The 12,746-nt window shown below is 45.5% G+C and overlaps 1 protein-coding gene across 1 annotated transcript in view; it reads right to left on the bottom strand.

The window, feature by feature from the left end:
- LOC307243931 (uncharacterized protein) overlaps positions 1-12,746 on the bottom strand; it is a gene marked incomplete at its 5' end in the record, with an annotated part of 51,323 nt that overhangs the window by 19,198 nt on the left and 19,379 nt on the right. The window contains 3 exons of the mRNA XM_080018900.1: positions 4,157-4,276; positions 6,984-7,022; positions 10,206-10,274. Coding sequence (XP_079875026.1) covers positions 4,157-4,276; positions 6,984-7,022; positions 10,206-10,274 — 228 coding nt within the window. The remainder of the gene's footprint in view (positions 1-4,156; positions 4,277-6,983; positions 7,023-10,205; positions 10,275-12,746) is intronic.

The raw sequence follows: 12,746 nt of genomic DNA, 5'->3' as shown, positions 1-12,746 counted from the left end.
CTCAAAGCAAGGCTCCATAATCCGACCCCCTGTCTGGCTTTTCTTGACCTCTTGTGGGGCACTCACAATATTCACTTCCCCCTAAGTGGCGCACGGCCGCCGCCTCACCCTTCATCCTCCTCCTCCTCCCTCCATCCCTGTTTGTTATCACTTTCCGTTGCTTATCTCTACATCTCCGCGCTCAGATTCCCTTTCCCTTTTGTGCTACTTTGCGTCGTGCCTTGAGGGGCCGCTCTGTAATTGGATGCACGGCAGTGTTTGTATTTTTATTTATTTATTTATTTTTACATGTCGTCAGCAGAATCCGTGACTAGGGAACCGGGACCTGAACCTTGGAACACAAGCGGACCACCGTTGTCTGAAAATAAAATTAAAATAAAAAATGTCACGTATGTGCCGCTGGAGCTCCTCAGATACCAACAGGCAGCGACAGCACCGAGCAGCGAGCAGGAAACCACATGAATATGAAACGCGGCTTTGCCCGAAAACATCAACATCTGTACAAAGAAAAGCCTCAGCAGACGAAAGGGAAAACAGCAAGAGGCTTGTTCAGACTTCCTCTCTCATCTGAAGTTCACTATTGGCACTCGTTTATTACAATGAAAATGCTCTTTGGCGGATGAAGGGATAAAATAATAACTGTCTCACTCAGACAGTGGAGGATTGAAAGGAGGTTATTCATATGTCTTTGTAAATAGAAAACATGTGTAAAGATGTAAGTAAGTAAGTAAGTAAGTAAGTAAGTAAGTAAGTAAGTAAGTAAATAGATAGATATATAGATAGATAGATAGATAGATAGATAGATAAACACACACATACTGTATATAAATACGTTTGCTTGTATATATATATATATATATATGTATTTTTATGTTTGTTTGTATATATATATATATATATATATATATATATATATATACTATATATATGTATTATCTGTTATATGTTTGTTAGTTTGATTATTTAATTATTTATTACGTTTGTTTGTTTGACTATTTTTATGAAAATATTACCAGGTGGGTAACCTGGGTATACCACTATATATATAATAAAGTGTAATAATAATAATAATAATAATAATAATAATAATAATAACCTACATTTGTATAGCACCTTGTTAGAAGTTAGAAGTGAAATAGTGAACATTTGCTCTCATATTCTGATGTCTGGCAACAAGCCTGACTAACTGATTGGTTTGCTTCTACAGCCGCTCTAGTGGAAGAATCGTACTGATAATCAATCTTTCATGCATTCTCAGGTTTCCTCTATCCTTATGGAGGTGGCATATCTTAACAAATTCAGCACAAACACACTGCATCTCCGTGGTAGAAAAACAGCGATGCACAGGAGCGCGTCAGTTACCGGGAATATGAGACGGACACCTGGCCACGAATTACTGGAGCTGAATCAACATTCTCTGAGTGAGCGTGTCTCGCTCCAGAAGAAAAACAGAAAGACCCCATTTAATAATTCATACATCAACTGATAGACACATGCATTTTTATCTCTCCGCCGCCCGATCCCACCGCCGCCCCTTCGTTTGTTCCCATGCGATAATGAGGTGGCCCCGCGTTTGGGCTTCGGAGTGCTCCTCCTCCTCCTCCTCCTCCTCCGCAGCCAGAACGGAGACACTGTGGAAACAGCGACGCTGCCTCTCTCCGAGTGATCACGCTCCCCGCTCGCCCTCGCTCATTACCCGGACAGGGCGGCGGCCTCGGGTCCAGCGGCGCCGAGGACGCCACGGTTCCGCGACCCGCGACCGCCCGCGCGCCGTGCGGAGCGACGGGGGAATTCTAAGAGGGGCCGGAAGGGCGGCGGCAGCGGGGGCCTCGGGTCGAGGACGCGCCAAAGCCCCAATAAAACCGGAGGCTTCGGAGGGCGTTCAGAGGACTTTAATTAGTTGGGCTTTTTTGTCCCCGCTTTTCTTCCTCTTCCCCTCGTGGAAGGAGTTTGCCGGGAAATCAAACTCTCAAGGCCGCGAACAAAGGAGGAATCAAAGAAATGTTTCTAAATTCCGCCCCAAATTATCTATTTATTCACCACGGGGCAGAGTGTCAATCTGAGGGGACTTTGGCTGCTTGACCATTTAAACGTTTGTGGGGATCCACAATATGCACCGCTTTTTAGCGTCTCCTAGCGCAATCCGCTAGAACAGGACTGAAGCAGCAAAGTCAAGTTTGTTTTGATCTGATCTCATGATCCTGGCGCAGGGATTTCAGCGGACTCGAATGGAATTTACATTTGCGCCGCCTGCCCCGGTTTTTTGCCGACGGAAATGTTTTCGCTCACTTTCGGCGTCACGCGGCGGGACTAGTTCTACTTCCCTTATTTCCGCACTTTCTTCCCTCCGCCGGGGAATGCCACCTCTTCTTAAAGTCTTGTCAAAGCCACTCAGCGGCGTTGCGTTCGCCGCGCTTTCAAACCCCCTTTTTCCGCCAGGCGTCTCCCCCGGAATCCGCCGGACGAGTTCTCAGCGCGCGAGAAAAACAACCTTTTCATGCTGTTTCTGGTGGGAGATTTCCAAACCAAAAAGTGATGAGTGGTATCAGTGGGTTCTGATGTGAAAAAAAAAAGGGTTTGCATCTATTCAGGTCTGCCATAGCACATACATTTAATGATTATTGCCTTATTTATTATATTTATCGCTTTGTTACACTGGTGTACAAGCATTGTTATGAGAATTATTCATTTATTTAATTTATTGCTTTATGCTATTAATGCTTTCATTTGAGGCTGTAATGATTTCAGAATGAAATTATTCATTTCAACAAAAAATACAAAGAATACTACGATTGACTTTTCAGGGATATCTTCCCCAAAATGGCATACCGCGTGGGCTGCTTTCGGCGAATCGCATTTTGCCCTTTTTTTTTTTTGTTTTTTGTTTGTTTTTTTAAACCAATCACGTTCAAGTTAGTTCTCAAATGAGCCTCCAGTTAAGTCAGTCAGGCTCCGCTTTGCTGGTAGTTGCTGATAGATGATTTTGCTCGATAGGCCACATGCCGCGCTCCAACAGCCCTCCTGACCCCACCAAGCTTCCGAACCGAGCCAACGGACGGAGCGGTTGCGCCGAATCCCTCCACCCGGCGCGGTGCAGAGCGAGGGCGGCGACCCTCGTTACCGCCGAGCCTCCCAGGCCGCGATCAAAGGGGAACCCGGCGGCCGCGCAAACAAACCGGCGAGGAGCACGAGAACAGAAAAGAAGAACACCCCCCCCCCCCCCCTCCCGAAATAAACCAGCCCAGCAGACGATCAAAGGCGCGGGTGCGCAAAGAGGAGACAGCCAATTAGAGCTCGGGGCTGCGCGGTGTTGCGATGCCGCGTATTGTTACTATCCCGATAAAAAATATCATGGAACCAACCGAAATAATGATGTTTTTGCACGACTTTTTTTTTTAAATGAGCACACCTTAGGTGATTTCACACAGGAAAATGAAAAATCCGAACCGGGGCTTCGCGATGATGTCACCCTCGAATGTGGCATCACATGTGAAATTAATGGAGGTTTCACTCCGTTCGGGGTTCTTTTCTTACTTTTCTGCAGCCGTGTGGATTTCCCAGCCAGTATAAACCCGGGAGGCCATTAACATCAATAACAATTTGCCCTTCCTCGCATTCCAAGAGGCTAAATGACGCCATGATTAGCGCCAATGACATTCCAATCAGAGCCCGTTTGTTTTATTAATGCAATTACTCCGCTCCATTGTTTACCGCCGTGTCCCTCAACCGCTTGGAATGTGATTATCCTCAAAGTGGAAGGCGCGGCGCGGAGACGGCGGTCCACGGAGCACTTGAGGTGTTTGAGTTTAAAAACGAATCCATCATTCTCCACTTCCTAATGTCAATGAGTGTGAATTTCGGAGAGAAATGACAACAACACTGATAATCTCCCCTTCCTTGACGTTTCATCTGGGGTGTCTGCAGGTATCAGAGTTTAACTGAGTACTTTTTTTTTTTTTTTTATGAAATTCCGCAGGCAATCTTTTTTTTTTTTTACCGCAAAATGTGCAGCACTTCTCCATCTCTATTTCTCTCTCTTTCTTCCGTTTGGATGTCGGTTTCGGAGGTGAAACATTTTGGAGCGGGACGTGTCTCATGAAAGATTCACGCGGCCCCGAAGCGCAGCGTGTCTGTCAGCGTCGGTCGGCCTCGCTACCTGGGAGACGGCGCCGCCGGACATCTTGACGCGTTGCTGGAACAGCACGCTCAGAATGCGGTTCTGCTGCTCCAAGTCGAACACGCGCGTCCGCAGCCTCACGCACTCCTCCTTCAGGTCCTGTGAAGGCGGGCGGGGGGAGGGCGGAGAGGTGGGCGGATAAACAAATGAGAGACGACCTTTCCAGAAACCAAGGGTTTCGTGTCAAAATAATGAGCACGAGGGCTGCGGTATGATGTGCTCATGTAGGCTTTGCATCACAACTAGACAGACAGACAGATGGATAGATGGATAGATAGATACATAGACAGACAGACAGACGCATAGATAGACAGACAGACAGATAGATAGACAGATAGATAGATACACAATAAAACAAAAACACTAAACCTATTCATTAACAAAACTATCCTAAGAAATAACCAAAAATGTGTCTGCAGTTTTGTATATATGAATTGTATCAAATATATATATATATACACACACACATACATACACAAACCCTCATTCCAATGACGTTAGGACATTGTGTAAAATGTAAAACAGAATACAATGATTTGCAAATCCTTTTCAACCTATATTCAATTTAATACACTACAAAGACAAAATATTTAATGTTCAAACTGATAAACCTTATTGTTCTTTCGCAAATATTCACTCATTTTGAGTTTGATGCCTGCAACGCGTTCCAAAAAAGCCGGGACAGGGGCATGTTTACGAGCGTGTCACACCACAGTGCAACACTGCTGAAATAAGCAGGGACGTCCCTGCAAAGGACGTCGCGTGGATGGCAGCATATGTTGCTCCAAAGCCTGTATGTAGCTTTCAGCATTAACGGTGCCGTCACAGATGTGCAAGTCAACCGTGCCATGGGCACTAACACAGCCCCACACCATCCCAGATGCCGGCTTCTGAACCCTGCGCTGATAACAATCTGGACCGTCCTTTTTCCTCTTTCGGCCCGGCGGACACGACGTCCGTGATTTCCAAGAACAATTTGAAAAGGCGGACACGTCAGACCGCCGCACACTTTCCCCACTTTGCGTCGGTCCATCGCCGATGAGCTCGGGCCCAAAGAAGCCGGAGGCGTTTCTGGGTGTTGCTGATAGATGGCTTTCGCTTTTTTGCATGGGAGAGTTTTAACTTGCACTTGTCGATGTGGTGATGAAGTGTGTTCACTGACAATGGTTTTTCCAAAGTGTTCCTGAGCCCACGTGGTAATATCCTTTACAGAAGGACGTCGGTTTTTAATGCAATGCCGCCTGAGGGATCGAAGGTCACGGGGTACTCAGTGTTGGTTTTCGGCCTTGCCGCTTACGCACAGAGATTTCTCCAGATTCTCTGAATCTTTTGATGATATTATGGACTGCCGATGATGCCACCCCTGTATTCCTTGCAATTGTACGTTGAGGAACGTTGTTCTCAAACTGTTGGACTATCGGCTCACGCAGTTGTTCACAAAGTGGTGAACCTCACCCAGTCCTTGCTTGTGAACGACTGAGCCTTTTGGGGTTGCTCCTTTTATACCCAATCATGACTCTCACCTGTTTTCAATTAACCTGTCTTTTTTGAGCATTCCTCAACTTTCCCAGTCTTTTGTTACCCCTGTCCCAGTTCTTTTGGAATGTGTTGTAGGCATCAAATTCAAAATGAGTGAATATTTGAAAAAAAACCCCAATAAAGTTTATCAGTTTGAACATTAAATATCTTGTCTTTGTAGTGTATTCAATGAATATAGGTTGAAAAGGATTTGCAAATCACTGTATTCTGTTTTTATTTACGTTTCATACAACGTCCCAACTTCATTGGAATTGGGGTTTTATACACACACACACACACACACACACACACACACACACACACACACACACACACACACGCACAATACTGCCAAAGTTTAATATTTTAAACAGTCTGGCTCCGATCCAGCCTTCACAGTAGTTTGTGTGTGTATGTGTGTGTGTGTGTGTGTGTGTGTATTAATATTAACATTTTAAACAGTGTGGCTCAGATTCAGCCTTGGCAGTATTGTGTGTGTGTGTGTGTGTGTGTGTGTGTGTGTGTGTGTGTGTGTGTGTGTGTGTGTGTGTGTGTGTGTGTGTGTGTGTGAGTTTGTGTATATATATATTAATATTAATATTTTAAACAGTCTGGCTCAGATCCAGCCCGCCAGAAGAGAAGTTATGGATAACTATGTGTTGTGACTAAGAATAATCTTCTGGTTTATGTGGACTTTTTTTAACTTAACTTTTTTTTTATATTCTATAACCTGACCAAAACCTGCACAATATACATAGATATACTACATGTATATATATAGTATTGATATAAAATGTCTATTTATACTCTGTACATAATCCCCCTATACTCCTGACAAACCTGTATTTATAACCCTACAATGTTGTACATAATACATCTCTTTTGCCTACATAACTGCACAGAAACACTGTACTGAAATAGCACTTTGGTATTTAAATGCTTCTTTTGCACTTCTGGTTAGACGTCAACTGCATTTCATTGGTTCTGTACCTGTACTCTGCTAGTGACAATAAAGTTGAATCTAATCTAATCTAATCTAATCTAATCGAAAAGGAATAAAATCACCCTGACTGCAGACCTCACACCAGATTTAGCGATTTTTGTACGTTCTTTATGATAATCGTGCAGCGTGACTGTATGTCCTGCAAAAACCTGGACATCCTCAACGTCTGTCTGATCGGTGGTTAAACTCCACGGTCAAACAAAGTTTGGAATCCGTCAACTTTGATATTGATTGGTTTTAACAGGGATTGACGACGGTCCAATATCAAGTAAACAAGGAACCAACCTTCTGCGTGAGCAGCGCCTGGACCACCTGATTAGCAACCTTGAAGAGAGAGGTCAGAGGAAACACAGAGGGGATAAAAAAAATGATGAAAAATAAACCTTTTATGTTTCACCGGAGGGCTTTGGAACGGGGAAGACTCCAACGCCGCCCGTGTTCGTCCTGCAGCTGGCCCGAGGAGCTGTTCTGATCATTACACTATCACGGACCGCACTGTCACACAGCATATCCTCAGTAAAGGTCAAATAATTAGATCACTGGATGGGCTTGGTTCTGAAACTTTTTTTTAAATTCAAACAATTTAATATTCAAATTAAATCAAATGATTTGTTTGTTAATCCATCCTCAAGCTTTTAATTTGTTATTTTTTTGATTGAACGGATACATTTTTGATTTGTCATGAAATGAGCCATTATTCATTTGTTCAGAGGAAATCTTTCTTTTCAGGCAAAGCAGATTAAACAGATTAAAAGGCGACATTAAAAAGAAAAAGTCAGACATTACCACTGAGACGGAAAGATTTTCTCCCCAACAAATTTTCAGGTCCCATGTGTCTCATCCACCTCCTGTAGTGCTGGCAGCTCTGCCAACTAACAACTGCAGTTTGCACTGACTTCAAAATCCCATTTTATATTTTAAAACACACACCTTAAAAGATTTACAATGGCAAAAAGATGTGTGTGAATTATTACTCAAATACCAATAAATTCAATGTTTTTAAGTTTCATGTGTGCATGTGTGTATATGTGTGTATGTGTGTGCGTGCGTGCGTGCGTACGTGTGTCTGTGTGTGTGTGTGTGTGTGTGTGTGCATATGTGTATGTGTGTATGTGTGTGTGTGTGTGTGTGTAAAAAATGTCATGTGACTTGTTGTACGCTTGAAAGAACTAGAAACATTACAAAAGAAAGTTTTGAGTGTGAATAGGCGAGGTGTACATGTAGTTTAGTTTAGTTTTTACTTTAGTTTAGTTCAGTTTCAAATGCTTTACTTCAGCTTTTATTTCTGGGTTTCGCATGAGATTTGAATAAAATGCTTTCCTAGTTATTTGTACATATAAAGAAAGACTTTTCAGTATAAAAGGAAATCTGAATAAAAAAAGCACGGCTAAGAAAGAAAAGCCTTCCTTTCGGCCCTTTTCAACCATCAGTCAAAAAGACTTATTCAAGCCGTGACAGGTAGCATTCTGAATGTTTTTGCCCAAAAAGACCCAAGAGCATAATCACGAGTCTCAGAAGCTTAAGGAGCAATCTTTTTTTTTGCCCTAATACTCCAAAGATTCTCAGGGGCAGCAATCTCCATGGTAACAAGCCCATTAGTCAAGGCTCCGAGAGGCGGAGAGCGGATGGAGAGACAATCACAGCGTTGCGGCGGCGGAGGAGGCTGCAGCTCAGAGCCGGTCCTGCAGGACGAGGAGGCGCTGCGGCGCTAGAGACCAGCCCTCGCTCCTGTAGCGCCCGCGGTGCTACTGCCGTCCTAATTAGAGGTGTGCAGTTGTCCGAGGTCTCCTCCACGGAGCGCACAAATCCTCCACGTATCACCGTGTGTGAGTGTGCGTCGGTGTGCGCGCGCGTACGGCGGCAGTCCTGCCCGTCGCACTTTAATAGCGCTCATATTAGCTGAGAACACATACGCGCCGTCACAAATCTTTCTCCCCGCAACACTCCACCAGACCAGTGTCTGCGGGGAAGGAGGGGCGCTAGTGACTCAGGTTCGACATGCTTGGAGGACTCGCGCGTCCACGCCCCGCAATTTCAACTGCATTTACCGACAGCACACATTGAGTGCTGGGGTTTTCCGGGGTGGCGGGTTGTGGTGGATTGGTGTGGGGGTGTGGTTGACCGGGGGGCGACCGGGTGCTTTCCAGGGCCCCTTGGAGGCGGCTCACCCTCCTGGGTGTGGGTCAGGGTGCGGGAGGCGGCTGTCGGGCTTTGCTCCAGCTGCGTGGCTTCTCTGCGGCGGGTGCCCTGGGTACCGAGGGTGGTGGAGGGCCTCACCTTTACACGGGGCATTGGGGCGCAAGGGGGCCCCGCTGGCTCGCATGCGGGGCAGGCGTTTCTGGCAGGGTGCGAGTCTGTGGGCTCCAGGCCCGTATGCCTGGCGTCCACGGCCCAGGTGGCTGCGGGGCGGGGTGCTCTGGGCTTTCCTGTGGTTGTGGAGTGTGTGGTCGTGGCTGCGGGACTCAGGGGCGGCTGCAGGGCCTTTTCTGCTGCCTCGGGTCGTTCAGAGATAATTCCGACCTCATACAACACTAATTGGGACATGTTCCGTACACCAGCACCTGCTCCGAACACCCTCCTGATTACATCCCTCGCCTTTTCTCCCTAATTTATTCTGTTTTGTCCATACATAGGTCTGATGTTTCTATGTTTGTTTTATCATGTACATGTTTAATGTGTTTGTTTCTATGTGCATTTGTCTAACCTGCGGTGATTCTCCCCCTCTTAGAGAAGTAATGATGATTATATGTTTATAAGATGGTGATTGGTGGCGGTTCTGTGCAACAAAAAGCTGTGCTCTTATCATCCCACAGGTCGTCCACAGGACAGAGTCATTGCAGCAGTTCTTGACGATTTAAGAATGAATAAAGAGTTCCATTGCAGGTTGAGAAGTTGAAACCCACTTGCAGTCTCACTCTGTCCTAGATGCAATTGCACAAATAGTCATATTTCCAGCATGCTGACAGCAAAGGTAAAAAAAAAAAAAAACACAACAAAAAAAAAAATCTCCATGGTAACAAGTCCATTAGTCAAGTCTCCGAGAGGCGGAGAGCAGATGGAGAGACAATCACAGTGTTGTGGCGGCGGAGGAGGCTGCAGCTCGGAGCAGGTACTGCAGGACGAGGAGGTGCTGCGGCGCTAGAGACCAGCCCTCGCTCCTGTAGCGCCCGCGGTGCTATTGCCGTCCTAATTAGGGGTGTGCAGTTGTCTGAGGTCTCCTCCACGAAGCACACAAGCCCCATGGTCACACACACTCCCCGCCCTCGGATAAACCCGTCCGTGTATGGCCTTGCAACAGCAGCAATACCAAGATGAGAGGGGAACATTTTCTACATGTCAACTTAGATTTATATTGAAGCTGAAAGGATACGGGTGGATCAAAATGGGATGTGAACTTAAAAGTTAAATTCAATACGATAAAAAACCTAATTTTCACACAACACTTGTGTAGGGTCTGAATAAAAGTGCACTCTTGCGAGCGCATAGGGAGTGAATGTCGCCACTCACCTCGTCCAGGCAGCGCTCGTACTGCTTCCTCTGGTTGTCGTTCTCCAGAGACAGCGCAGAGTTCTCCGCCTGTTGGAACACCAACACACTCACCAAAATACACTTTTTCTGAAGTGCCTCGACGTAAACACCCGAGCACAATCCAGCAGCAAAACTGCGCCGCAAAGAATGGAGCTTTTTTTTTTATCTTTTGCAAGCACGGGAAATTGGTGTGAATAAAAGATGACGGCCGAGTGCCACGGCCGGTCGTGGGGCCACGGGATTCTAATTTGAACCAATGTTCTGTGTGATTAATGAAGGGTTTGGATCTCATTAACTCCTCCACATCCGGCTCCTCTGTCGGGACGCGGCCTAACAACATTATGACGCCAGACACGAATCCTTGACCTGGACCCCTGTGCAACGCTGGTGATTAAAGATTAATTATCAGAGTTCATCCCAGCCACCATATCTGGACAGACAGACAGACAGACAGACAGACAGATAGATAGATAGATAGACAGCTAGACGGATAGACAGCTAGACGGACGGACAGACAGACAGACAGACAGACAGACAGACAGACAGACAGACAGACAGACAGACAGACAGACAGACAGACAGACAGATAGATAGATAGATAGATAGATAGATAGATAGATAGATAGATAGACGGCTAGACGGACGGACAGACAGACAGACAGACAGACAGATAGATAGATAGATAGATAGATAGACGGCTAGACGGACGGACAGACAGACAGACAGACAGACAGACAGACAGACAGACAGACAGACAGACAGATAGATAGATAGATAGATAGATAGATAGATAGATAGATAGATAGATAGATAGATAGATAGATAGATAGTTCTAAAATGGGTAGTGCTAAAATGGATGGTGCTATATATCTCAGGTGTCCAAATTCCACTCCGAGAAAATTCCCAGTGTCTATGAGGTTGTGCTCTGAGGTACTTCAGGTGCAATTCAATTACTGATAAAGGGTTTCACTGTCAGGGAAAGAGCCCCGACACCTTCCCGGAGCACAAGAGGTGACTTTCCACCCAGATGATTAAGCCAGTAAATCTGAGAGGCTGAGCAAACGGCTTTGCCGGGTTCATAGCAGGGCCGTGAGCTACCTCTGAGCTACAACTTTGGGGAAAACCACAAGGATAGACAATAATCATCAGTATTACTTGCTTTAATTGGACTGGTTGGATTAAATGGCATTGGTTCGTTTTCTAAAACGGGCCAAAGAGGTGGAATGGAGTTCAGACTCGGCTTTTTAGGAATGTGGCGTTATAACCCCATTAAGAAATACAATCGCACTTGTTCAAAAGGGGATCAATTTATGTTATGTTTATGAACTATAACTGATCAGTCTCAGAAGGATTGGCGCTTTTGTCCGATACATTTACTGCTGTAATCACCTCTTAAGGAACACGAACAGACAACATCTTTCCAACAAGTGGGATTTATGTTCTCATGCTAACTTCTTGAATAAATGAAATAGTAGTAAAATAAACTACAAGTAATAAAATTCTAAAGACAATAAATGATGAAGAAATATGTGTCAAATATACGAAAACTGTAAAATAAGTCAAATAAATGATAAATAAACGAGTCACACTTTTTCACAGAGACAATAGTGAAGCAAGAAGTCATGCACCTCTCTCATCAAAATGATAAAACGGGGCACGCACTAGGGGCAGTTAAGTACTCCAAAAAGAAAGGCGGAATTAATTAAATTTGACATCAATCCTCATCAAGAAGCAGAATAGGAAGCCTTTCGTCTCACGGATCGTGGAGTCGCGGTGGGGAGTTTCAGCGGGTTTTTCCAAAACTCACGTGGAGCGAGGGAAACCCGCGGGCAGTCGCCGGGCGGGTTTGGGGGCCGTGATTTCACCGTCGCAGAGTCGGTCCAGGCGAACCGGTTCGACTCTCCCACCACGTCCGGGGTGGAAGGGAGACGGGCTTCGGTTGCGCTCCTCTTGCTGTGGTTGAGGGTTGAGTTAAGTGATGGAGCTACACTGACTTTAATCAGTTAGGCTTGAATCTTTTGTTGATCGGTTGGTGTCCGACAGGAATATATATCCTTAGGTAACTGTGATTAAAATCTATGAATTAAAATCCATCCATCCATCCAACCAACCATGCATTTAACCATCCAACCATCCATCCATCCGTCCATCCATCCATCGGTCCATCCATCCATCATCCATCCACCCATCGGTCCATCCATCCATCCCTCCCTCCATCCATCCATCCGGCCATCCATCCGACTATGCATCCATCCATCCAATCACCCACCGATCCATCCACCCATCCAACCATCCAATGTACCATCCATCCAACCATCCAGCCATCCATCCATCCATCCCCCCAACCATCCAACCATGTAATATCCATCCATCCAACCATGTACCCATTAATCAAACCATCCATCCAGCCACCCAGCCATCCATCCATCCATCCATCCAACCATCCATCGATCTAATCATCCATCCATCCAAACAGGACCCTCTTGATAAATATTCAACATACTATCACAGCCATGCAGC

This window comes from Zeus faber, assembly GCF_960531495.2.
Source record: "Zeus faber genome assembly, chromosome: 18".
NCBI lineage: Eukaryota > Metazoa > Chordata > Actinopteri > Zeiformes > Zeidae > Zeus > Zeus faber.
The sequence above is the reverse complement of the archived record's forward strand: the minus strand, read 5'-3'. Positions and strand labels throughout refer to the sequence as shown.